The sequence below is a fragment of the Amblyomma maculatum genome, chromosome 7 (genome assembly GCF_055883805.1).
Source record: "Amblyomma maculatum isolate TAMU_Amacu chromosome 7, ASM5588380v1, whole genome shotgun sequence".
Lineage (NCBI taxonomy): Eukaryota > Metazoa > Arthropoda > Arachnida > Ixodida > Ixodidae > Amblyomma > Amblyomma maculatum.
In genome coordinates, this window is record NC_139350.1 from 117,459,764 (window position 1) to 117,486,810 (window position 27,047).

A 27,047-nucleotide genomic window follows, 5' to 3' on the forward strand; every position below is an offset into this window, starting at 1 on the left:
CCAGTTATTTATTTCAGCATAACCTTAATATTATTCATACTGAGATTGTACGTGCAGTGTTTTCTCTCCATGTTATTTTAACACTTCGCTTCTTAGAGCGACAACGAAGCAGGAAGCGTCGATACGATTTGCCATATGTGGGAACGTCCATGCATGTGCGGACCGACGTTTAATTTACCGCTCAATAACCCAGATTTAATTTAGATCACCCTTTGTAAATCGTTTAAACGAAGTATGTGCTGCGATGCTTCGTGTTCGTATAGCTTAAACCGCCTAGTGTTTTTTTTTTTAAGTGTATTTTGATGGAAGCGCGCTCGCCATAGTCGATCTGAGTCACGTACGGGCCTTAATAGGCCGACGCTTATCGCTCATTAATTGCATCGCACTGCATGCGTGTCCTCCGGTAATCGTCTGTTTGAAGTCACTGTTGTTGAAACTAATACATTCGGGGGCAAAGAAATTTGCTAAAACGTTTGGAATTCTCTTCACCCAGAGCAGCAGGAATCGCCACGGGAGCAGCCATGGAAGAACCCAGACCATTGCCGAATAGAATACAAAAATAGCAACCATTGCCTATGCACGATATATGACATGTCGTTCTGGTTCTTTCTAATCTCCCGGTCGGCGTGGAGCTATTTATCGCCGCCCTGACGGACCAGCAAACGATGGTGAACTTATTGATATTTGACGCCGTTGACCGATCGTCGGTCTCATCCAAATTCGTCACAGTATACATGTGGATTGATTACAGTGCCAGCTTAAGTCAATGAAGATCTAGTGTAAAAGAACATGGTGTAATCCCAAGCAACGTCAACATCAGCTAGGTGGGATTAAAGCAAACACGACTGAAACCAAAACCGCGCAACTATAACTATTTAGACACAAGATTTCCGAAGCATTTAAAACTGCAAACGTTACTTGAAAACATCGATTATATCAGCACAGTTAACGACTCCAAGTATTAAATGAGCCTGCCAACCGCAAAAGCACGCTAATGCGGTTTCCCACGGAATATTTCCAGCCACATGCTAATGTGCATCTAATATTGACCACTAGGTGAAATAGACAAGACAATGTTGACTAAAGTGTATGCCAATGCATCAGGCGGGACATGGTAACAGAACTGACAGTATTGTCCAGCATATGCCATATATTAGCCAACGTTAGTGGAGTAATGGCTAACGCTGTTCGATATAGACATCCTTATGAAAGGGCAATGCCAATACCGTTGATATGTAAGGTATGCCAGTGTATATCTGACATTGGCGGACCATTGTAACAGAGCTCACATTTATGTCCAGCATATGTCGAATATTGGCCAACATCAGTGGAGTGACGGCTAATGCTGTACGTTATAGCCATCCTTATCTCATGGCAGCGTCAACACCGGTGATACGCCGGATATCCAGGCCCATCATTGCCATTCTCGTATAATGGTACCACCGATATTGTGAGGGCATCGAATATGACGGGCCAATGTTGTTATCATTATAAATAGGTACGAACAATATTGGTTATCAATGGAATCCTCAGGGCCAGTGTTGGACGTGTTATAGAATGGCACAACCAATACCAGCCATAAGATGTCAACGCTGGGCCTACATAAGGCTGATCTCTGCCAACTCGCTGACAATATTAGCCCGGGCTCTTGTGCTGCCTGGGGTGCTTGTCACCAACTGAACCTTGCCGGGGTTAATGGTGATGCCCGCATTCTGCATTCGTTGAAGGACATTCGTTAGATAAAGGAGGTGGTCTTCTAAGCTTTCTGAGAACACTACTATGTCATCCATGTAGGCCATAGCGTAGTTAAATTTAGCGTCTCCGAGCACAATATCCATTACCCGTTGAAAAGTAGCAGGTGAATTACACAACCCGAAAGGCAATCGCACAAATTCGAACAGTGCCCGGTAGCAAGTGAAAGCCGTTTTCGCAATGTCGCAGCGGTCAATGGGGATGTGCAGAAATCCCTTACCGCAGTCAAGAGTTGTAAAAACTTTTTCTGACCCAAGTGAGTACATGACAGAGTCAACAGACGGGAAAGGGTAAGAGTCTCGCACTGTCACAGCATTCAGACGTCGTTAATCGACACACAACCGTGCTGTTCCATCCTTCTTAGGCGCGAGAACAACCGGACACGCCCAGGGGCTTTTTGATGGTCTCACCGCACCGGTAGCCACCATTTCGTCGAGGGCCCCATCTAGCAGCGCTCGCTTGTGGACACTCAAATGCCTTGGATTGAATCGGATAGGACGAGCAGTGACACCCACGCTGCACCCGTAGGTGACGTTCACGCTGCGCCCGGTGGCGACAACCACGCTGCACCCGTAGGTGAATGGTAGCCGGCAGCCGCTGCAGGTGATGTCCGGGATTTGCGCGCTCCGACGTGTGGTGTCCCAACTGCTGCCACACAAGAGGTCCCAGCGCCTGCGTATGGAAAGAAGACATGGGGCCCCGTCTGACCTGTGACCCCATGAAATCTGCTCGTCACCTGAGTAGGCGCATCAGGGCTTATGACTCCATGCAAGTCGCCAGCCTCCGTACGGCAGTATAGCGTCTCTAGGCTGCGTGCTGCCGATTATCCAGGCCACGCACAGGACGGCTCAAGGCAAGTCTCTGCAGAGGGAGGTGGTTTGTACTGAAGCTCCGCCAGGAAAGATGCCTCGATGCGGGGTGCTTCTCTAGCCATGTCATCGAAGTCCGCGAACTGGCGACGCCGGAGATATGGCTGGTACCTTGGATGGCACCGATGTATATCATGAGCCACCTTCTCTGGTTCCGGAACTGCAGGATCTGCCCGCTCGTGCAGCTCTTGAAAACTGCGCAAAAACTCTAGCAAACCCTCGTTTTCGCCTTGCGTCCTGGTGCAAAGCTCGTATTTCATCCGGATGTCATAGCCAGGCGGCAAAAACTCTTCTCGAAAACGGTCTATAAAATCCTGCTTTGTTGTGAACGGCCGCTGTATACGCCTCCAGGTTGCTGCGGAACCTACCAAAGCTACGGGAAGCACACGCATGACCAGAGCGCTGTCCGACATTGCCATTGCCATCTGATAATCGTCGATTTCATAAAGGAAATCGCAAACAGATTTCTTGTCGGCGTCGCTTCCGTCTTCGTCTCGCAGGACTCCGCTCCGTCGTCCGTGTACATCCCGCCTGCTTGGGACGCTGCTTCGCCCTCCTTCGCTGGCCGGCCGCCCTGCGAAAAAGCACCGAGCCATGCTTCCGACGCGCTTATCTACCCTCTGTCTCGCGAAGACAACATGCCGCCCCCGCTCCGGGCAGCTCGCTCATGCGTACTCGCGCTGCCCGGGCGGACACTAACAGAAACAGAAAAAAGAGCGCGCGGTTTGAAACACTAATAGGGGCTGTGGGGCCCCACAGTGTGTTTGTGTGTATATGGCCGTGCTGTCTTGTAGTGAAGTGAACGTTATGCTGCTTTTACCCATTTTAGAAAAGCTTTCAGAAAAACTTTCTCTGTTCTTGACAACCGCAGCATTTCATGCCATGAACAAAATGTTAAATCAAAAGTGACCAACGTTGCTAGAGCTACATTTTGTATTAACTGGAATGCATTCAGTTCGTTTGTATTGCCAGGTTTTTGACATACGCACTCTCTATTAAAATGGTGGGAAATTTATTTCAAGATGCTTGCGACAGAAATTCGATCATTTCGCTTCAGAAAACATTAGTTTAGAAACTGACATATTTTGTGACAGAGTGTGTCACATGATCACATGAATTGAATGTCGCTAATTGCAGAAAAGACTTTGATGCCGCATTCAATTTTAGGAAGTGAGCGCTGATGCTGCGACTGCGAATGTAGTGATGGGGGCATTTCAAAACCGAATACTTGTGTCGATAAAGTGGGTGGGCCACATTATTCTAGCGATTGTACAATGGACGCTCGCCTTTGAGCCTCGAACGCCTTTTACTGTGTGCGCTGACAATGCCCCCTCGCCCTCTCTAAAAGCAGGGAGTGTGTCCGGGAAATCACCAGACCGCATCAGGCGCAAATTATGCGGTTTTGACCCCTCCATATCCGGCTGAGGAGAGACAGTGCCTATCGAATGATCTGTGGCGCCGAAGAGACGAACATTGTGAGCTCTGGGTTTGTACATCATTTAAACGAAGTTACTATTGCAAGCAGAGCAATAGTCTGGCAGCCTTGGTTTTTCTAAAGTTACCATGCTGACTAAAATAGGGCTTTGCGGCGTAGTCTCACCACCTCCCAGCAAGCTATTCTCAGCAGGTCAGCCCACTTAACATTGTTCCCCAAACGTGTCCTTGATGTACTTTAGCCAATTGGACACCTGTGCATATATTCTTTCGAATAAGGTTGCAGAACTCACGTTCAAGGCTTTTATAAAATTGCGATTTAAGGGTACTGCTGAAAGCATGGACGCAAAGCAAGTATAAAAACATGATATACTTCACAGCACAACTTCGCTTTCTCTTTGTGTACCATGGCATATCTATATCGTGCGTGCATATTAAGCATTAAGTCTAAACTGTTCCCGGACTCACTCTGTACCCTTATCGTTCTATAGCTCTCTGGTTTATCCTTAACACAAGGAGAACCCTTTACGCTATAGCCCCAATTTCTGCCCTATAAGCGAGTACTGGTAATACACAACTCTTATATACTTTCCTTCTGAAATAGACTGGTAGGCTGCTAGTAATTATTAACGAGTGCATATCAATTGCGCTGTAACAACGCCTTATTGTCCTTATTATTTCCATTCTTGTTCCAGACGTTAGGCTACTATATCTGCCAAAAAAGACATAATCGCTTAAATCTTCCAGGTGTTTAAACTTCTCTATTATTTGTTAGGTTGCATTCCCGCAAGATGATACCTTCTGGCTACATTCAGAGGACCACAACCGGCGAATGGCTATGCGAAAAAAATACCATTCTCGTAAAGAAAAGGTTTCTTTATCCTTAAATCGGTCATGACGCCCAACATTTGAGCACAAAGTGATTATTGCGCTTCACTCCGCACACGTGAAATTATATTTTCTGAAAATTTGGGCTCATTCGGTGCAGTCAATAGTTTCCAAATAAATTTTTTTTAATATTTCGAAAGCAGCTTCCTGGTCTGGTAAGCAGTGGCCGTTGACGTCACCGCGGCATATCTCAATATCGTCTGCAATGGTGTCGGCTGCGCTCTTGTGTGTACGCCATGAACGATTGTCGCTCAGATTTTTCTTTTCTTCAACAAAAAGATTTTATTCGCATATTCTTTTTTTTTCTCTTTATGAAGCCTTCATAATAATATGCGACCTTGGTGACCCTCGGATACCTGGACGTCTTTTGCGCTTCCGTCTAGAGATGGTCGATGAGGACGAAACTGATGGACTTATCCTGTATTATTTAAGCATACAATCAGCAGCATATTATTCTTATGAGAATTAGCTTGCTTTAGGCTCTCGCGCATATAAAGAGCGACTCGTGCAATGTTTCCTTTTGCCTAGTGCGCCGCGAATGCGGCAGGGGGTAATGCTGTGTTGCTGATTGCTGAGCTCTTGCCCGTCGATCTTTCAGTCTATGAACTGAGAGGAAAACCTAAACAAGCATACTTTGAGGCGAGAACGCACCTTTCGAAAGAGAAGACAAAACGTTTCAAGGAATAGGTACCTCTTGAGGTACTGTTATATGCGCGTATTAGTCAAACTTCATTATTTTTGTTTGATAAGCCCTTTTGCATAACTGTATACATGTTCAGTGTTGCCATGGTCAGCGCTTGAAAGCATGCACCGCCGCGGCCGCTTCATCATCGAAAATCCAAATGCGGTTCGAATGTGCTTCTCTGCCCGCTCCGAACAAGAGCCTCAGCCGCCACCCTCTTCTCGCCTCTCCCGCAGCCGCGCGCGCGTGCGACTGCACCTGATTCCCCTGTCTAACATTGCGTTTTTTCTGGTGTACATGTCCAGCAAATGACTCTTGAGTGCTTCAACGTACACATACTCCACTTAGTATTTAGTGTGTGAGCCCTAAACTCCCGCAGGATTGCGCCGATTCGCGAATAATGACTGCGCCCCCGGAGTGTTTGTTTAGATGGCTTTTGTGCATAAGATGATTCATGCTGCTCGTTCGCACGTCACAAAATGTAAGCTTAGCTAGCAATGCCAAAAATATTATCTTCTTTTCACAACAGTTGCACCTTTGTTTGCAAACTACAACAGCGCTGCAAGAAGCACCGAGGATTCTACGCCCACTGCCCCTACCTCGCCGAGACGTATCCACAAGCGGCGGCGACAGCTGCCGGCTGCCCTCTGTGCCCCCAGACAGGTTCAGATCGACGCTCGATCTGACCAAAACAGATCGGGCGACCATCCGCTCTGATCAGTTCCGTCGGCGTCGCGGCGCCGAGAGCATCACACCTCGGCGATAGGCGACCGTTGGTCGTGTTGGTGTCGTCACCGGTGTAATACGACCGATCAATGCATCGATACGCTAACCGCGCAGCCAGCGTATTGAGACCGGGCCTGTGTCGGAGAAAGCCTGCTTTACTCTACATCGTTTTTTTGCAGTAACGTTTTCAGGAAGCATTTCTGCATGAGGGACGACTACTGTGCCAATCGTCCACAAAATATAAAAAGAGACGTGTCTTTTGATACTGCTCCCTGCATTCTAGACGACACTCCGTCATCTATCCTTATGTGACGTCACACGAGCATTTAAAAATGCAGTTGTTGTCGGTGGAAGGAGTTTCCCGATTCCGATTTCTATCGCCGTTTTTTGTAATATGCTCGGCGCTAGGCACTAAAGCTTGTGGGCGATTCCTCTGCCTGAGGGATGCGCACGACAAACACACAGTGGGCCGTATGATAAAGATCTTTAATCTCACAGGAATCGGGGATCGTCGAAGTCTGTGTCGTCGTCCGGGTGGCTGCGGGTCGTTGAGAGCGCCGGAACGAAGAGCCAGGGACCAAGGAGCCAGAGACCAAGCGAGAGCGAGACGGCGGCGCTTGCCTTCTTTTATAGCCCCCTCGCGCGGGACCGGTTATCCCCGCGCGAGCGGGGAGAGGGAAACAGGCACGCGCGCAGGGAGCATTGGGAAGTGGCGCGGCCTTCGAATGCGCGGCGCGCCACGAGCCCTACATCTTCCCCCCCCCCTCAGCGTCCGACCCGGGCTCTGCCAACAGCCGGGCCATGTCCATGTCCGAGCCCGGGTCGGCGTAAAATATGAAGGCTTGTCGCCTGGCTCTGGCGGGATGCCATCTCAGCTGGTCCGTGGGACGGGAGAAGCAGCAGGCATGGCGGGACTGTTCCGGCTGGTCCCTCTCCGGCAGCGGCCACATCCTCGGGGTCACAGCGCAGCTGGGCTTGGCCCCGGATACGCCTGGCAGCGGCCCTGAGCTGCTGCTCTACATCGTTGACCCCTTTCCACGTGGCGCCGTGCTGGATGCACATTGCAGCAGGCGTTTTCGCCCCGGGCACACCTGGCTTCCTGAGGCCCGTACTCCAGGCCTGGGCAGCGGGCTCCACTCCAGACACGTTGAAGACGGCCAGCATGGCCGCGCTGGTCACAATAATGGGCCACAAACCACTACAAACTAGGGGGGTACCCCCTGTTCAAGTGGCCCCTCCTTGAACCAAGCGCTGGGTGCGGTTTCCCGCCCCAGCGACGGTGGTTCATCTGGCTGCTGCAAAATCTTATCAGAATGCATTCTGAAAGAAGCAAAGACGTTAGACAAAGTAGTGCACTACCTTGGCCTTAGGTTATAGCGTCGGTTGCGAACCGGGTTGCTACCTGCATCGTTTTGAGCTTCCCCCGCTTCGCAGTTATCGTCCTTGCGAAGGTGGTAAGCTTTCAAGTCTGCGACGTGCACCGGACCAGCGGTTTCACCGCTCGCCAACAACCGCAGCTGGTAGGTGAGTGGCGTAGTCCGTGCCGTAACTTCGAAAGGTCCAACCCACTTGTGCGCTAGCGACGCGGCGAAACCACGCGCTGCGTTACTAAGCGGGTGCGTTCTTTTCAGTACCAAGTCGCCCGTGTTGAAAACGACGTGACGACGACCTTTGTTGTACTGATCCGCTTGCTCCATGCGCGCGACATCGAGGTTTTCACGAGCCGCGCGCTGCGCTGCCTCAAGGCGCTCGCGGAGCTTTGCCGCGTACTGTGTAAGCGGAGGGGGCGCGGGCCCCGCCGCGTCAAGTAGAGCGTTCTCTAGCGGAAAAGCGATCTCTTTATCAAAATTCTAGTAAGCAGGTGTCATACCCACCGACCTGTTCACGGTTGTTCTAGTGGCGAAAGCCAGTTCGGACAGCCGTGCGTCCCAATCTCTGTGCTGCTCGGTCGTCGCGACCAGCATACTCTTAACATTCCGATTCACTCTCTCGGTTATGTTGCTCTGAGCGTGGTAGGGGCTCGTTTTCCTGTGGCGGATTTGAAGCGCCCGACAGGAATCAACAAAGACTTTGCTTGTGAAATACGAAGCATTGTCTGTAATCAGGTCGGAAGGGAAACCAAAACGAGTGAATGTCTCTAACAGTTTCTCCTAAATCCGTTCTGACACAAGCTTCCTAAGGGGAAAAACCTCAACCCACTTGGAACAGTGGTCCGTTATTACCAGGATATATTGGTGTCCGCGCGCGGAGCGAGGGAGGGGTCCCATGATATCGCACGCGACCACTTGCCACGGATAGTTGCTAACTACCGGCTTCATCATGCCAGCGGGTTTCCCCGCCCGAGGCTTGGCTACCTGGCAAAGAGGACATGTACGGGCGTAACCCAGCACATCCTTTCTCATACCTGGCCAGGTCGCGACACGGCATAACTTATCGTAAGTCTTACTGCCGCTGCCATGGCCTGCCAGCGCTGAGTCATGGAAGTACTGGAGGAATCGTTTCCGCAACTTCCTCGGGACCACGACTCGGAAGGGGGATGCAATCGCCTCTTCCTCATCAAGTTGGGGGATGTAGCGGAGCAGTAAGCCGTCATCGCCCAGCAGATACGCGTCGTACTTGCCCTCAGCGTTCCCGGTGCACGCTGCACTACTCGCAAGCTCTGTCAGCACCCGCTGGCATAGACCGTCTGCTTTCTGGGCCTCAATTAGCTCTTCCCTACTGACCGCTACTCCCCATGACAGATTTCTCTCTGCCTCGCTTCTTGGCAGGCGAGTAGTCGCCGCCACCAGCTGCTGCGCCTTCTCTTTCTCGCAGCACCGCGCGGCAACTCTGTCCGCCTCCTTTCTCTCTTTAACTACGCAGGGCGCGACACTCGCGTCCGCCCTCTCCTCCTCTCCACTAGCGGGGACGCCGCTTTCAGCAAAGCTGGTCTGCGCTTCTTCTGCGCTTTCGCCAGCCTTCAACGGTGCGCGCGATAACGCATCGGCCACCTTATTCATGCTTCCCCGGCGGTACTCAATGGCGTACGCGTAACGTTGCAACGTCAGCGCCCATCTCGCGAGTCTGCCTGCGGGGTTTTTCAGCCTCTTTAACCACGAAAGTGCCTGGTGATCTGTCTGCACGGTGAAAACCGCTCCGTCTAGGTACATGTCGAACTTTGACAATGCGAACATTATCGCCAGGCATTCCTTTTCGGTCACGGAGTAATTCCGCTCCGCCGATGTGAGCGTGCGGCTAGCGAACGCGACAGGGCGCAGCTTGCCCTCGTGTTCCTGCAACAAAACAGCTCCTACACCGGCATCACTAGCATCTGTCTGCAAGACAAACGGCTTGTTCAGGTCGGGGAGGCGCAAACTAGCGGTGTTCGCTATCGCGCGAGCCAAGGCAACAAAAGCGTCGTTCTGTTCCTTGCCCCAGACCCACTTCGAGCCTTTCCGCAACAGCTGGTTCAACGGCCTAGCGAGCTCTGAACAATTAGGGATGAATTGTCTGTAGAAGGCAACCATTCCCAAAAACCTCTGCAAGCTTTTCACGTCCGTCGGGCAGGGGTAGTTCAGAATTGCCTGCAGTTTGTCATCGTTCGGTCTCAAAGTGCCATCATCAACCACAAATCCCAAGAGGTTCACTCTCTTAGATGCCAACTGCACTTTCTTTGGGTTGATCGTTATACCCGCACGTCTCATTCTTTCAAGAACGGAATTCAAGTGAATGAGATGCTCTTCGAACGACTGTGAGAATATCACGACGTCGTCGAGGGACGCCATCGCGTAGTTGAACCTTGCATCGCCCAGCACGATGTCCATCAATCGCATGAACGTGCTCGGTGCATTAGACAAATCAAACGAGAGTCGAGTAAATTCGAAGAGCCCGCGGTGACAAGTGAATGCGGTTTTCTGAATGTCACCTTCCGCCACCTCAATCTGCAGGTACCCTCTGCTTGCATCCAGGACTGTGAAGAACCTTGCGTTCCCTAACGCGTACATTACAGCCTCGATCGACTGGAAAGGGTACGCAACCGTAGGCGTCAGTGAGTTGAGCTTGCGATAATCAACACACAGCCTGACCGAACCATCTTTCTTTGGCGTTAGAACCACTGGGGACGCCCAGGGACTTTGTGAGGGTCTCACCGCGCCGGTATCTATCATCTCGTCAAGGGGGCTGTCGAGAAGCTGTCTCTTATGCGCGCTTAACGGTCGGGGGTTACATCTGAAAGGGCGCGCATCACCCGTTTCGATCTCGTGCTGAAGCAAGTCGGTCCTGCCTGGTTTCTCTGTGAAACAATCCGAAAACCGGAGTAAAGTTTCTACGAGCCTTCGGCGCTGACTACCGGTTCCCGAGAAGGACGCGATAATTGCTTCTAATGGGCTACCATTCAGTGTCGCGGGGGAGCCCTCTGCCACAAAAGCGTGAACGCTCGCTCGCTCAGCGACGCATTCCTGTTTGGGTGCGCTAACAAAGGGAATGAGGGGGGTGAAGGGGCTGTAGCGATAGCCGTTCTCCCCCATGTCAAGCACAATGCCTTCGCTCGAAAGAAAATCTCTTCCCAGAATAACTGGTATGGCTAAGCCAGGCAGATAGACGAAGCGATGCCTCCGCTTCCTGCCGTCAAAACGCAGGACCAGACGCACCGCTCCTTCTGCTTTTGTCGTCCCTGCTGCTAAGCTCAAAGGGGTTTCTGCTGGCCTGACACGGATGTTACATCTACAGCAGGCCTCGAAAACATCATCACCGACCAATGAGAGAGTTGAGCCCGTGTCAACGAGTGCCGAGTAGCTTTGACCAGCTAACCGCACTAGCATAAAAGGGCTCGAGCGCGACAACATTCCTTGCGCTCTACAGGCGAGGGGGACAAAAACCTCTGCGCCCCCGGGGCGGTCGCCCGGTGGCGCGGCGTGGGAGTACATTTCCCATTTTCCGCCGTGGTTACCACGAAATTCTCCCGCCGACGACGACAGGCTGGTGTTACCAATTATGGCCGCCGGCGGTCCGCGTTTCCCTGCGTACGCCTTGCTTGACACTCTCGTGCCACGTGGCCCGGCTGGTTGCAATTCCAGCAAAGCCGATCGTTTACCTTCCGCGCGGTCGGGGGATGCCGCGTTCCACGAAGCGGTTGGGGACGTATTTCCCCTCCCTCCGCGCCTATGCGGACGTCGCTGGCGAGCCCAGCTCGACGCCGCTGCTCGAACGCGTACGGGTCAAGAGCGCGAGGAATATCGGAGCCTTCCGCTGGCCTTTCCTGCCCAACCGTCATTACGTCTGCGCCCCTGGCGCGCGGCGCGGAGTCTTGGCCTCCGGCCCAGGCGCATGGCGGCTCTAGCAATTCGGCTGGCCTGGGGGGTGGCTGGTAGCGCAATTCAGCGAGTAAATCCGCCTGTACTACCTTCGCTTCCTGTGCTAGGTTCTCGAGGTTTGCAAAACCACGTCCCCGCAAATACGGCTTGAAGCGCGGATGGCATTGCCTCATCACGCGCGCGACCTGTTCAAGATCGGTTGCCGTGGGATCTGCCCTCTTGTAGAGCTCCTGCATTGCGCGTACATACTCGAGGAGGCTCTCCTCTGGGTGCTGTGTGCGCAACGCTAGCTCCTCAAGCATCCGGCGTTCGTAATCGGACGGCAAGAACTCGGCGCGGAAGCGATCTGTGAAGTCTGCCATCGACTGGAAGGCCGGCTGGCAGCGTCTCCACCGCGCCGCGCTCTCAGCAAGTGCCACGGGGATTACCAGCGCTAGCACCACGTCGTCTGGGGAACCCAGTGCCGTCTGATAATCCTCGAGCTCTTGCAAGAACTCGTGGACTGACTTCACGTCCGTGTAGCCGGAAAAGGAGGGAACCTCTACATTTATCCGCGGACGCGAGACTGTCGCCGCAGCTGTGGCTTGGTTGGCGCTAGCCACCGAACCGAGCTGAAGGGTGAACACCGACAACACCTCGTTCATCTGCCTCATCAAGGCGGCCGCATCGGTAACCTGCACAGACTCTACCGCGTCCTTTACCTCACTTCCGGATGCACTGGCATTCGAAGCGGCGGCCCTATCTGGCACGTCTTTTCTCGGAGGCATTGCACTCAACAACTAAGGCCGGTCGGGAGCCTAAACGCGCACGACTACCACTTCGCCCGCATCAAGAGGCTAGTCACAAAGGCTAAACACTTCATAAAACTAACATATGCACAAAAAAAATTAAAACAAACCGCCCGACACTAACAAACACGCACATAACCCAAAACAAAATAAAACACTGTACAAACACTACTATACTACACTCCGTGTCATCTGCACACACGATAGCCCTAAACTCAAAATGGCGTCGCGCCTAACATACAAGGACCGGCCCGTCGTGTTGCCGTGCGCTGCCACGTTGGCAGAAAAATCGTCCACATGGGTGCTAATTCAGCCCCACGTTGGGCGCCAGTTGTGGGCGATTCCTCTGCCCGAGGGATGCGCACGACAAACACACAGTGGGCCGTATGATAAACATCTTTAATCTCACAGGGATCAGGGATCGTCGAAGTCTGTGTCGTCGTCCGGGTGGCTGCTGGTTGTTGAGAGCGCCGGAACGAAGAGCCAGGGACCAAGGAGCCAGAGACCAAGAGAGAGCGAGACGGCGGCGCGTGCCTTCTTTTATAGCCCCCTCGCGCGGGACCGGTTATCCCCGCGCGAGCGGGGAGAGGGAAACAGGCACGCGCGCAGGGAGCATTGGGAAGTGGCGCAGCCTTCGAATGCGCGGCGCGCCACGAGCCCTACAAGCTTTGCGAGTAGAATTACAGACTTTTATATTATTATTCAAAGTGTAAAACGGCAATACATCGACCGACCCTGTCATGGCCCATTAAAATGCCTTCTGTGAAACATGAAATTTTACAGAGTATACTGTGGGACCATTGGTCAGACATACCTCAGCGACAAACGTAGCGTTAAGACAGGACTAGAAAGACTAGGACTCTGTGTAGCTTTGTCCTGTCCTCGTCTCTCTAGTCCTGTCTTAGCGCTGCGTTTTTCGCTGAACTTTTCTGTGCAACAGCCTACAGAAAGCTGGTAGTTCTTGCCAAAGTCTAAATTGTTCGCCGAAGTTATGTTCTTTAACAAAAAGGAAAACAAAGGCGGCGGAAAGAGCATTTAATTGAATTCTGGGGGAACTTAAGATGCGCCTTCAAGTGTGTAACGGGACAGCTTTAATGGTTTCCGTCTGCGGCTCTCCTTGCGGTTCGCTCCTCCTTTTTGTAAATGTAGGCTCTGCTCACTTAATTACAGATCCGTTGACTTCTGCCTCTATCTGAAACCTTTCTTAACACGGTCCTAAACTACCACTTTATCCAGCTACCGGGCATAAGCGACATGGGCACAACGTCCCGCTTTAACCAAACCGTACGCACGTGACCGCGTAGCCTAGGTGTAGCGTAGTTTACTCCGCTTTGAAGGGCCTTAGAAAGTCGTCGATTTTTCCTGCTGACGCCCACATCAAATTACCACGCTGATGTCCCGAAGAAAACTATAAAGCTCACTTTTTAAATAGCTTAAACGTCGGCAACAAGTTTCCTGAACACGCTCTCATTACGCAGTATCGAGTTTTATCATTGCAACGCTTGCGCCTCCATTTCGAGATGCTCCGCATTATTCGGGCAGCCTTTCCCGTTGCACAACGCTGCATTTGCTCGAGATTCACCGCCCTTGTTTTATGAAATGAAGAAGCAGCTGCACGACGCTCATGTGACCAAGGTCGAACAAGCATTCCTGTGTAAGCATTTCACTGAGAAATTATTAAGTTTTCTTTTTTCAGCTGATGGCAATATACTGCGTACGAAATTTGCTCGTTTGTTTATGAGTCCGCGATAGATAACAGAGCGCTACGTAGCAGGTTAACCAGCGCCAACCGCGTGGAAGCAAGAAAGTTGTCTTTACGTCCACCGAAGACGTAATGGTTGCCTGAATACGAATTAGTTCAGTAAATCCTGGACTTGCGTGTGCACTCCAGCTTTAGTATTACTGTGCGTCTTGCTGTCGCTGGTTCTTTCTGGAAAATATTTAAGCATACCTTTCCCGCGCATTTGTTTATGTGACAGCGGTTGAATTATTTCATTTCGTGGCCAGCTCCCGCCTACAGATAGCGACCATTTTGTCTTTCATCGCACGTGCATCGGATATTTCACTAGCGGTGTTCATCCGACAACTGCACACCAGGCGTATACTCTCCTCTCTTTCTGGTGCCGTTTTGTTTGAGATGTATGTGTGAGTTCAACCTGCTTTGAGACAGGCACTACCGGGTATATTTCTATTGGAATTGACCGAATGGTATCATAAGTGGGCTGAGTTGGCAACAATTAAAGTCAAAATGATATACACTCCAACGAACAACACGTGTAACGCATCGGGAACTGCATATTTTCGGCGATGACAACACGGCAACATATAAAGTGATGACTTGCCTATGCTTTACCGACAATCAGGCAGTGACGACAACAACATTGTTGCTAACCAAAAATCGCGCTGCCCCCTAAGCGTTCATCTTGGTAAGGTTAAAACTAATGGCGCGTTTTATAGTCTCAAGATAGTGCAAGTACATCAAACGCTCTCTAAAGGTTGAAATTCGAGAAGTCAATTGACGAAGCGATGTCATTATCGCTTTGTACTAGATCATAGGAGAACCATGTCGATGAAAGCCGTTCGTAAAAAAATGGAGTGACAGAAATGCCAAACTGACAAGGTGTGACAAGATATCACAGCTCTGGGAAAAGAAATCCCGTCCAACTGATGACGCGAGGCACTTCAGTCCCTCGACTAGTCTCTGCAAGGAGCAGGTAGATGGTCGAAATGGTTAATGCTAGTATGGACAGTGGCCTCAGGAAACAAGTAACGAGTAGCCTCAGAATGATCTAGTAGAGTGAGGTCCAAGATAATGTATTCGAGATCACCGCAAAAGCAACTTCAGAACTACTTGATACGCCGAGGTATAGCTCACCATTGAAGCTGAAGCGAAGGGCAGCCTGGATATCCTAAATATTCACAATACCATTTTCTTGCGAAGCGATCAAGTCCTTTGGTAGCGGATGAGATAGAGAAGGTAACAACACACTGGCCGAACTCTACGTTTCTTGCTGAAATTTGTTACGTAACTGACAGAACAATGATGCCACCTATCTCTCTGCGGAAATTCTCCATTTCTGCCAAGACGGAGTGCTACGAATCAAAGTGCGCCTTCGCTCTGCAAACATGGAACCCCACTAAAAAATTCGCATTGTCCGTTCTAAAGAGGACTGATATTTCAACACTCCCTGTCCATCGACACACACTGGTGGATACTACAAGCTGGAGGAAGGACGCGCTCTTGAAACTGCGTGGGAGGTACAGGATCATGTGTGACTCTCAGGTTACCGGACAACAGGAAGGTACAGGAGCGCGAAAAAGGTGCACAGACCAAAAAAAAATACTCGAAAAAGGTAGTACGAGATGGGGACGAACGCTACAAGAGCGAATACCTTCAAAGTTATCGGCATAGTGTTTGCAGGATAGCTAAGTGTAAAGAATAGTAATCGCATACGAGAAAGGAACAAATCTGAACTTCGCCATGCGACCCCATGAAACACAAAACGTCGTAACATCTGGACACAGCTCCAAACGTCCACCAACGTCTTACGCTAGATCGAAAGGTTGTAAAAACGTCTCCGGGAAGAAGTTTATTGAGAAACCTTTAAAAGAAGTCTCCAGGAAGGAGTCAATTCAGAAACGTTTTAGGAACGTTTAGAACAAGACATGTGCTAACAATATACATTTCAGTATCACGACAGTTTGAACGCCGTGTATAAAATACATTTTCATGCTTGTGTACCTCACAAAAATCGCCGGCATTAGAGAGTTAATTAATGTGGCATGAAAGCTATCATGTTAAGCATTTAGTAACCTTTACAATTTGTCATTTTTTGACAACGCACATACACACGTGTACGCGTGCGCTCCTGAACCGTGAACCACCATGGCGGCCCTCGTCTTGTGTGTGCTGACAAAAAAAGAACGGTGCAGAACGCAAATAGCCAATATCGATAGCGGAAGCACGCGGACGCTTTCTGTCTCTACGATTCATCAAAGCATGCTGGCTATCATTTATAGGCAGAGGGTACGCCATAGTGCCTTTAATAAAGGGAATGACACAGGCTTTCCCGCCATAAAAAAGACATCGCAAGCGTAACTCTTTTATTGCAGATGAAGCTCCAACCTTTGGAACAGCTGAACAAGAGAATGATTATATATAAGGAAGGCTCAATTTTACACATCACGTAATGCAATGCTTGCGTGGTGCTGCCTCAGATGAACGGCTTGCAAACGATGAAGCGCAGCGTGCCCCCGCACTCCAAGCAGTCGCTGCGTCTGTTCTCGTTCTTCCTGGGGATGTGCCAGCACTGGGTACAGCGCACTTTGTACTTCTTGTACCTGCACCAGAAAACGCGCGAACGAGGCACCGGATGGTTGTCATAGAAACATGAGAGAACGAAAAAGTGACGAAAGAAGGAAATGTACCAAAGAAAGCGATACCAGCAGATAAAATATGAGTGCGGATATACGTAAAAAAGATAGAATAAGGAAGGTAGCAGGACTTTTTAGATTATGCGAAGCTGCTGGAAAATATTAATGCTGCATTTGAGAACACAAAACCAGATGGCATGCCTAAACTCTCCCTTGAGAGCTGATGCGGTACCGTCGTGTAAGGTTGTCTTCTCATGCCGCGATGTTTTCAATTTTTTTTTTCAATTTAAACTTTAAAAGTTGTGACTGCAACATCAGTGCCGGTATGAGTAGTTACTGCCTTAAACATCAGTACCAATGCGAAACAGACTGGTGAGTGATACTTAACAAAACGTTTTCTCTAACTGCCCCTCTAACATATTTCTCATCGTGGACGCTTCGGGGTCTATGCATTGCGTGCCCACCTGGTATGCAGAGGACTGAAGTTTGACCACTAAAGGCGACAAATTTATTTTCTTGAAATGCATGGATTTTCGAAAATACACCGATAACAGAAACCGCCTAGTTGATTTACGCTTGTGTGGAGCCTTAATTTCTTAAGCTCTTTTCCAAATATTTGCGAATTTTCCCCCGCAGAAGGCGACAAAGACCTCGAGTTTTCAGAAGAACGAGCTCCTTACAAGATTGTGTGCAAAAAGGAGGGAATGCCGAAAGCAACAGCTTGCTGCCGACTGGGAGGCAGACCACTGCCCTAACAGACACCGAGTGGGTATGCTTTCTTCGCGATTATAATTTGCGACGCTCGCTCCAGTCACTTGACTGTACACTTACTCGTGACGCAATTCACGCCTTCAAACCTCCGCAAGGCCCCAAACGCTTTCAAAGAGTTGCGTCGAATGTTGGCCATAGTTAGGCGGAGAAACAATCGAATGCCAGGAAGAGTCGCACCTTGATCTAGTTTTACGCTTTCAGAGTTCAAGAAATAAATATAAGCGCTCAAAGCGCCCAACCGAGATCACGTGACTTAGTAATGGCCGGATTCTCAACCGACGCGGCGTACCTGATTCCGCACGCGTTGCATAACGGTGTGCCGTCCTCAGCGTCGCGCCACAGTGGTGTGAGCTTGGTGGCGCATGAAGCGCACTGCTTTCCTGCATAGGAGCGATAAACAAAAACAAATGAGCAAGGATGAGGCGGCAAAGTTTGGCATATATTAGCCGTACAGTATTGCGTCCAAAAAATCTGGAATATAAGTTCGCCTTGGCCGCCTAAGCGAGTTCTGGGAGCTGGTGCTAGGTGATTTTCATGCAGACCGCAAATGTAGCAAGGACAAGAGAATGCGAAAGTATCTGCTCTCGCGCTCTTTTATTTTTGCCATGTTGGTAACGATGCCGTAAAAGGAGCAGTTGTGCGCTTACCTGGAGAGGCCAATTCGAAGACAAGAATTCCTTTACGTCAATGGCAAGCACATTTCCAGGTCGAGGTGCTTACAATTCCCACTGAGCTGTTTGATTGGACAAGCTCATCGCATTTATTGCCCGCACAAGGTGAATATGCGAGTCTAATATCAGGAAAATGTTACAATACGATAGAACGGCTTTTTTGTTTCATGTTCTCGTAACGAGAGATATTTTCTAATCTTGATCTATATTTCTGTAGTAGCTTAGCGTTTTCTCTATACTTCTCTGCAGTTATTTCCGGCGAGAGGAGATAGCACTATGCCCCACAAAATGCAGGCATTTTCATGGCGAAAGACACCACAAAGTATCAGTTGTAACGGGACAAAAACTACTCGAGTTTTTCCACTACCATCTTGCAATAGCTTTCACGTGAGTTAGTTCCAGGACAGTTACCGGCCTGTATCAACTCTCTGCTGAAAAAAGCGACTGGGGATTTCTTCCGACTGATATCCGCTGTCAAGCTGATCAAGGCAGCATACCACGACAGGTGCTGAAGACGTAGTCTGGAGAAAGAACACGCACAGAGGTCTGTACCTTGATGCTCAGCGTAGTCCCCTCCGACGAAGTTGAGATCTTCCTCGGAATCACTGAGCTCGGTGTAGTCTGGCCGCAGACTACCTCTCCTCTGCAGGTTGCTGAAACGAGGGAAAATCTCACCAGGTTCACTATGCCTAGATTTAATATCGAATTCTATGAGTCCCATCCCCAAAATCATGATCAATATTATCCTAAGGCAAACCATGTCCAGTGAAGAACAAAGTACTCTCCCGTATAGCTCCAAATAATCTTGTCCTGTACAGGCTCTGGCCCACCTTGTCACCGCAAATTTCTTAATTTCACCACCCCCCTCCATTGACTATGCTACCAATTTTTTCCGCTTGCCTTCCCTTGGAATCCATTCAATCTGTTCCGTTGCCTTCGACTGCCAACAGTTGACATGTCGCCACATTGCACACTCTGACGAGAGAACTATTCTTTCTGAGCAATACCGACTATACAGGGTGTTCAAACGTACTGTACGGGTTTAAAATATACTAAGAACTGTAGGCAGAAGTAGCTTTTGCATATTCTTTATGCGACTAGGGGGACGTAGACTGTGCGTGCAAATTTTCATCATAATATTGAAAAAAAAATAATATCCATCACGGAATTTATATTCACTCCCTTTACATGCATGATTATACAGAAAACGTAGAGGCAGTGTCATTTTGTGACGATTCTATGTTCTACAATTTTACCAGAGCACCTGCGGCGTCAGATATGCACGTGTAAATTTTTAGCCCAATGCATGTAATTACGCATGCGAGACGGCACTCGGCTTAAAGCTCCTCCCTCGTTTTAGGCAGCTGTCACGTACGATGCTCCGCTTGACAAGAATGGGGTGGTGATAGGCGACGGTGATTGTTTTTCCTTTTTTGGCCAGCGTTTTCGTTCTTGGTCCGCTAAACCGACGATTGACGGTGCGGGGCGGCTTGACCGAACTGTTTGAAGCGATGGCTTGCAGTGTTGGCGACGAGGCGTGGTTCCTTCCCATACTGCAGATGGAATAAAATGCAACGCTACGATGCTTCACTGCCTTTAAAAATTCGTAAGCATTGCATGACTATGCAGGCAAGTTTTGCATCGGCATGACCTAGTCGGAGCTGTTATAGATGAACTAGTTAGTATATCAAAAAAAGAATGGTACCATCGGATACATCGTCAAGGAAAGGTGTGCAAGTGACAACATGGTTTGCGAGCGTTGATTCGGTAACTAATTAGAGCCAATTAGGCATGTATGCAATTAGGCAGTTAGAGCCAAAGTGGCCGCCCATTAACTTCCGTCAAAATATCCGTGGGGAGGAGGGTAATGTCTACGTCCAAAGGGGGTCATGTGGCACTCAACTTCCGGTGACGTAGGTGTAACTTCGGATGGTGGGAATTTTGCAACGTCTGAACGCGAACGAGCGGAAAAAGGCTTAATTTGCGAGCACGAATGGGTGAGAATGGTTAGCAAGTGTGAAAACAGAGGTAATCAACCAACAGCAGTCTGAAAAATTCCGAGAGCACTGCAGAGAAATGCGAAAGCCTAAGCGTTGCTGCGGCTCGCGGTACATCGCGCATCCCTTGTCGAACGCGCGCGGCCCTTGCCGAACACAACCAGCGTTCCGTTGAACTCGTCAAAGTTTTCAAATTAGTTCACATGAAAGGAAAGGCCCAGAGTATCAGTTACTCGCGAAATTCTTCAGTGATCTCGGAGTTTTTTTTTTGTTTTTTTTTCGCATCGCTGAGGCTTTGCAGAACGCGAAAAATCATGCTAGCGCGAAACATAACACGAACGTGCGTCGGCAGCACTTAACTAGCAACGGAGTTCCAGAAGCGCTGTGCATTTTGACAGACTCTGCTCTGAAGGCCTTGCGTTAGGCTCGCAACTACTGGGAAATTGAATAAACGACTGTGGTGTACAGAGTGCATTTTAGTCTTGTATATATCAAGATTCTTTTTGTTCGTGGTGGGAAACTTGCGAACGGATAATTCATCGTCTTAATGCGCACCGGCTGAAACGGTTAACTTCCCAACTAATGTGCATTTGCGGTCGACTGCCGTTGCTAGGTGGGGCCATCAGGAGAAGGGAGTGCCGCGTTAGGACCTTGTCTTCTGGAAAATGTCAGCTTCGTCTGGATCCAGGTAATATTCTAAGACAGAAAAGGCTGATATTGTCCTATCAATGGGGGAGATGAGTGATAACGCCTCATCCGCAATGAGGCTTTACGTTTTTCGCCATTCAAGTTCAAGTTCGGACCACATCAACATTTGTCACCAATATCCGTTTTCTCAAAGCACGTTCCGTCCACCAAAAAAGACAGCTCAAGCGGAGCATCATCGATGAGGACGTCGTAAATGACGTCCTTGCCTGCGTCCATGAAATGCCAACTGTAGGCATAAGAGTGATCTCCAAATATTGCAGGAAGAGCGTGGGGATAGTGCATAAAGTTTTATAAAATACCCAGATTACGTCCATACCATGTGAGCCTTCCCTAGGACCTAAATGGAGCTAGCTTCGAAAAAGGAGCGTACTTCTTTAATTAGGTCCTAAAAAGCAGATTAAGATAAGGATTTCCTGCAAAAAAAAGCCATCTGGGCTGATGAGGCTCGTTCTTCATGAACCGCTGAAATTCACAACGCTCACTGTTGGTCGGAAGACAATCCTCACTGGCTCCGCCAACACAATCAGCAAATTCGCTGGGGCATGAATTTCTGACGTAGCATATTTGAGCTCAAGTTCGTTGGCGCTTATTTCTTTGAATAACGCCTGAATGAGCATGTGAAACAAACTGCTGACGTCATCGACAGGTTTACCTCCAGCTTACGCCTCAACTCACTGGAGCTAGCTTTGTTCCGACATGACGGTACCGCAGCGCATTTCTCTTTCTATGTAAATAACTGGTTGGACAGCAACGTTCCACAACAGTGGATTGGAGCGAAGGAAAGACGTTTCGGCCGCCGAGATACCCTATTTCTCTCTCCGTAGGACTTCGTTTTTTTTTCGTTTTTTTTGGGGGGGGGAGGGGAGGGGGGGAATCTGTTCAAAACTGCGATTAAGCAGTAAACCCCACGGATGGCATCGACATGAAGCAAATAATAGTAGAAGAATGTGGAAGCATAGGGCCGGAATCCCTGCGCATATTTATCGATTCGAAACGAAAGCAGCTCGTGTGTGTTTTAATGCAGGCAAGCATTTTTAAAAATTGGTACCTTGACAAATGTCATAAGAATAAATAGAGTAAGATATCTCTTCCCTCAAAACTAATCATGTAAACAATAATATCCTTGAAGCAAACTTTTAAAAACTTTGGTGTTTCTTTGTACGTAGGCCATGGACTTACACTGTACTTGTTTTTTGAACCTTTCATTCCGTCTTCATCGCAGTGTTGCCGAAAGCAAAGCGGTAGTTACCTAAGTACACTAGAACTTAAAACAATGGGTACAGTTTTGTGTTGTGCCACGCGCACGTTTAAACCCGTTTTTGTTGACGGAAACAAAAGTTATTTGGAGAATACTAGATCATCATTCACATGCTCTAGACATTGCAACGCTGTACAGTTATCTTTTGGCATCGGTATGGGTCCCCTAATCATTGATGAGTATTCATCTGCTGCTTGGCTGCTTTAGCCATCGCTTTATGCTCTGCTAATATATATTAAGCTCCACAGTTCTACAAAGCTTCCGCCAAGGTTGGAGAGGAAACGAAAAAAGCGGCGCGGTATCGCTGCGCTCGACCGCTTAAGAAGCCTAAAGCGGCCACACCACGTATCGCCCGTTCTGCTGCTCATCGCCTAAAGAAACAAACCAGAGCTAGCCTAACATCGCACACAGTCATTCTGCGGTTTGCTGGCCGAAAACGAAAACGCTAAACAAAAAACGCAAAGCAATCACCGTCGCGTGTCACCGCCAGATTCTTGTCAGACCGAGCGTCCGGCTGTATTCCCACGGGGAGGTTCCTGATGCCGAATGCCGTCTATCGCATGCGTAATTAGATGGATTTTCTGAAACTTTAGACCGGTATATCTCAGGGCACAGGTACGCTATTAAAACTGCACAAAATGGAATTCTCATCAAAGGAAATCGCCTCTATATCTTCAATATAAACGCGCTCGCTAACTGCTGTTAAAAGCAAATTGATTATTAAATTTAATTATTTACTGATATTTCCATTCAAATTGCACTCAAAGATTGGGCTTGCCTGTCCGCAGAGCTAATGCGCAAAAAGTACTTATGCGTGCATCTCAGCATATGATTTAAAAACCTGGAAAATCTTGCTTTAAAAACACAGTATGCCGCTGCCATTAACTTGAGTATGTTTCCTTAACTACTTTGCTTTCTATCTCTTAACGCTACACGTAGAACCCTCCCTTGCATATTGTTCTCAATTCAGTCTGAAACTTTTCGTTAGAACGCACGTTTCCACCGCACAGATGATTGCGGTAAGATAGAGAAACCCGATGAGGGATCGGTAAACAGCCATCTATGTTTTCAGAACTCCTGTCAAGCGTACTCCATGCCGCTGTTCTAGTAATTGCTTACCTCTCGTAGTCCACACGTGCGGCCACAACCTAATGCATTCCTTCACCACATCCAGCACTTTACTGCCTATTTTTCTTCACATACCGAAATGAGTAGCCATCGTGACCTAGTATGCAGCTGTAAATGGCGCTCCGTGTATTCCCTAATTTCTCCCGTGCTCATCCATAAGGGGTATAGCGCATTGCAAGCGCAATCTACGCCAAAACATGTTCGTGGTGGAGTGCTTTTTCCCATCATTTTCATTTGCCTGCTTAGACCACTCACCATGCTTCCCCTTGATTTTTTCAGATCCTGAAGCAAGGCGATGCGATGAACCAATTTCAGGATGATGGGGTCCACTCCATTCACATTTAACTCCGGCTCTCCGTGTGGCATCGTGAATATGAAGCGTATGTCCACGAATGCCACGCTCGTGTCGTAGCTCAAAAGAAAACGTTAGTGCATGATTATCAGCGATCAGCATCGTTGCTTATGCGGTGCAATCGACTATCGCCCTACTGATGGACGCAGGTATCAGCGATTCCATTCATTTTTTTTATTTGTATTCATTAATTTTCTCTTTGCTTTAACCGAGCAAAATATTTGTTCGTGCACTTGAGGGCGTGTTTCCTTTTCATATTGAGATGCACTTCAGCGAAAATGTCTCTGGAACTAAGAAAAAAAATTACCTTCCCTTTTTAACAAATCTTAGGACGTAACAAAATAAGCTGTTTATTTTTTTTTTTACCAGGGACAGTCGGTACAATTTAGGTTGCACTACCAGATAACGTGAACTCGAAATAACTTCAAACGTTTTCATTCGAGTGGGGAGGCTCGGTCCGGATGGTGCAGTCGTCAAATGTCATGTCATGCTTAAACATTTTGGTGTAATATTGTTAAACACTCCGTTCTCCAGAAAATCTGGTGCCGGCGTTTTGAGCGAGAAACCACGAGCTTGGCACTGGAAGGCGGTGGCTGGCAGCTGGCATGGCCGAGCAACTGACTGGACGTAGGGCTTCCTGACATTGCGTTTTGCAGAAGATTCCAACTGAGGCCTCTTCTTTCATGTGGGAGGGTGATCAGAATCAGTCAGCCAGGACTCTTGCATTCACGTTACCCTTAGGCCAATAAGGGACGTTATAACAGCTTGGTTAAAGCGGAGCTTAATATGTGGGCTGGTATCCTTCGTTATCGCGTCATACCTTTAAAGGAGGAGCTTTTATGTGTCCCCCATAATCTTTATGTGGTGTTTATTGCGTCGTGAGTTCAGAGAGTTAATTTGTGTCCGCAATATTTCTCAATCCGGATTTGCGATGAATTATTGCTCCTTTTTTGTTTTTAAATCTAGTATGCGAGGCCCATTCGCCATCAGGTCAGTGCTTTTGAAGAAGAGATAGCATCAGCCACCCAGAACTCGCAGGGTAAGAGAATAGACATCACCATCCCTAACCTACAGGAGTACACAACTACAAGTGATAAGGGACGCTCTTTAAAGTGGGTACGATTTTTCCAGCGCAAGGATTGGACGAAATCTCCAGCCAACGAAGCTTGAAATAAAAGCACTAAAAATGCAGGAAAGTCACTCTTTCGAGCGAAATAAACGAGTCCTGCAAGAGCGGAATAAATGTTGGCATCTAATCAGTTCTCGTGACGTTTGCAGCTTTCCTTTGAGACCGCGTTTTCTGCGGCAGAAGTCGAATTCAGTGCAAGGAAAGCGGTGGCAGCCAACTCCCGCTTTGGCTGGCTTTCCTTCTCTAGAATGATAGCAATGCGGGCGGGTACTCTTATCTGCATAGGTTGATGGGAAATATTAGAATACAGAGTGCTAGATATCGATATCGGAATGAAATATAATATATTCGATAGACAATGCAAACCTTGGACTTACGCATGAGCCTTACATACAGTTTATCGTGCGATCCTTACAAACACGATGTGGTTGTTTCTGAGCTACACTTTTACGGAGCACATTTTGTTACTTTTCATTGAGGAAATTTACAGGCACAACATTCGCGCCTGTTCAGCAGAACCTGCCGATTGTCAATATTTTTTTTTGTACCGTGCTTCGCAACTCAGTGATCGATGAGAAATGTGCCACGCAAGTACTATCCCCTCCAGAAATATGTAAACCAGCTCACTTGTAGTAATGCTCCATTTTAAGCTGCGGTTGTCCACGAACCATCACCATCCGCATGTGAACTACGGCGCCCTTGAAGTTTGGGTCATCGGGGCTGGGGCTCTTATGCGGTGTCGATTTGCGGCGACGACCAAAGCTCTGCGGCACAGTCACCGATGGAGAAGGTGCTTGAGTCGAATCGCCAGCAAAGGTGGCGGAGGCTTGGCTTTCGAAAGACGCCGAGGCCGAGAGGTTCGCCTTGACTGCGACTTCCTTTGCCGATGACGTCGTCCATGGCGCCTCTTTCGAAGTCGGCTCCGGTTTCACCGATGTCTTCTCTACAGAGGCGCGAACCGAACAGTCCGCTGCTTCGGCCAGAGGCATAAGGGAGGATTCTGCCAGTGTCATCAAGAGCGATTCGTGCGGAATTAAACACTTGGAAGGCGTAAGTGGAGTGCGGGGACTGGAGCTAAGGGATACATCATCGCCATTACCGGTCAGGATAGAGTAATCGTTCACATGGCCAGCCGCTTCACGAGCGACTATCTCTTCCGCCAAATCATGGATCTTCCTCAGCCTTTCCGTCTCTCCAGAAGCGTCGAAAAACGGCTCGCTCTTTGTGCCCACTTTGAGCAGGAGGTCCATCTCTTGGTACGGAGACACCATGGCTAAATGACTTTTCGAGCCGATCTGATCACGCAGCAGGTCGTCGTTCGTGCACTCGGAGCACTGGTGCAGCCGTTTCGCCCCTTTACGATAGCTGGTGAAGTGGGCGTCTGTCTGCGACAGCGATTCGAGCCCCCCCGACGGACCGTTGGCGGCGGTGGAGCGAACCTGACTTGCAGCGTCATGCAGCTAACGTGAAAGACAACCGCCAGCTCACGCTGTTAGCGGTGCTTCGGTGTTTCTCAGGGGATGACAAGGCACCTCGGAAGGAAGCCCCAGTCTCGAGCAGACGGAACCTGCGTGTGATAACAGCCACGCCAAGAGAGCGTCTGTCTGCCGTTAAACGCCCGTGCCAAACTTGCAATACCGAAAATTCGCAGAATGAAGAGACGGTGTTAAAGGCTTTATCACGTCTGTTCTTATGGCGGAGCTTAAGCGCCTTTCTAATTTTAAGTGTTGTTAAATAATGTGTCTGGGTCGCCGAATACGGAGGCGGTCTTCTGGTTATCGTTGCCACGTTGGCCCTCGCCGCTAGCCAATGCTGATAGTGAGGATCTTCGCTGAGCAGAACGCCTTTTCACAGCTTTTCTTAGGGGTTCGCACTTCCCAAAGGTCGCGCAAAAAAATCGGTGTCAATCGTGCCAATTTTAGGATCGCTGTGGAGCGGTAAATGTATTAGTGTAGTTATTCGGCTGCACTTGTTAATTTTGTATCAAGATAGCGCAGAAACACCATTTATTAAAAAAAAACTAAAGTCCCGCCATGCTGGTGCATAGGTTAGGGCGATCGACTGCTGTCCCCAATTGTACGGGATCGAATCCCGGTCGCGGCGGCCGTTGTTCGATGGAGGCGAAAGGCAAGGAAACCGTGTGCTGTGCGATGTCAGAGCATGTTAAAGAATCCTAGGTGATTGAAACTTCCAGAGCCCTCTTCTACGGCGCCTCTGATAGCATTGGTC

The 27,047-nt window shown here is 49.0% G+C and overlaps 1 protein-coding gene across 1 annotated transcript; it reads right to left on the bottom strand.

Annotated features, from left to right (window-relative positions):
- Nucleotides 1–16,482: 16,482 nt before the first annotated feature.
- LOC146184526 (uncharacterized) lies at nucleotides 16,483–26,300 on the bottom strand. Its single transcript, XM_084609414.1, has 4 exons — nucleotides 25,446–26,300; nucleotides 18,799–18,899; nucleotides 17,865–17,955; nucleotides 16,483–16,771 (listed from the first exon to the last, which is right to left on the bottom strand). The coding sequence occupies exons 1-4, from the start codon at nucleotides 26,087–26,089 to the stop codon at nucleotides 16,645–16,647; spliced, it is 963 nt and encodes a 320-aa protein (XP_084465540.1). The 5' UTR covers nucleotides 26,090–26,300; the 3' UTR covers nucleotides 16,483–16,644.
- Nucleotides 26,301–27,047: the final 747 nt, after the last annotated feature.

What these genes read in the sequence shown, in the direction of transcription:
- LOC146184526 (XM_084609414.1), bottom strand. Translation starts at nt 26,089, where the DNA reads ATGGTGTCTCCGTACCAAGAGATGGACCTCCTGCTCAAAGTGGGCACA. An exon ending in AAAATGGAGCATTACTACAA is followed by an intron (nt 18,900 to 25,445) that starts GTGAGCTGGTTT and finishes CCCTCGTTTCAG; the next exon opens with CAACCTGCAGAGGAGAGGTA. An exon ending in TGCAACGCGTGCGGAATCAG is followed by an intron (nt 16,772 to 17,864) that starts GTACGCCGCGTC and finishes TTTCTGGTGCAG; the next exon opens with GTACAAGAAGTACAAAGTGC.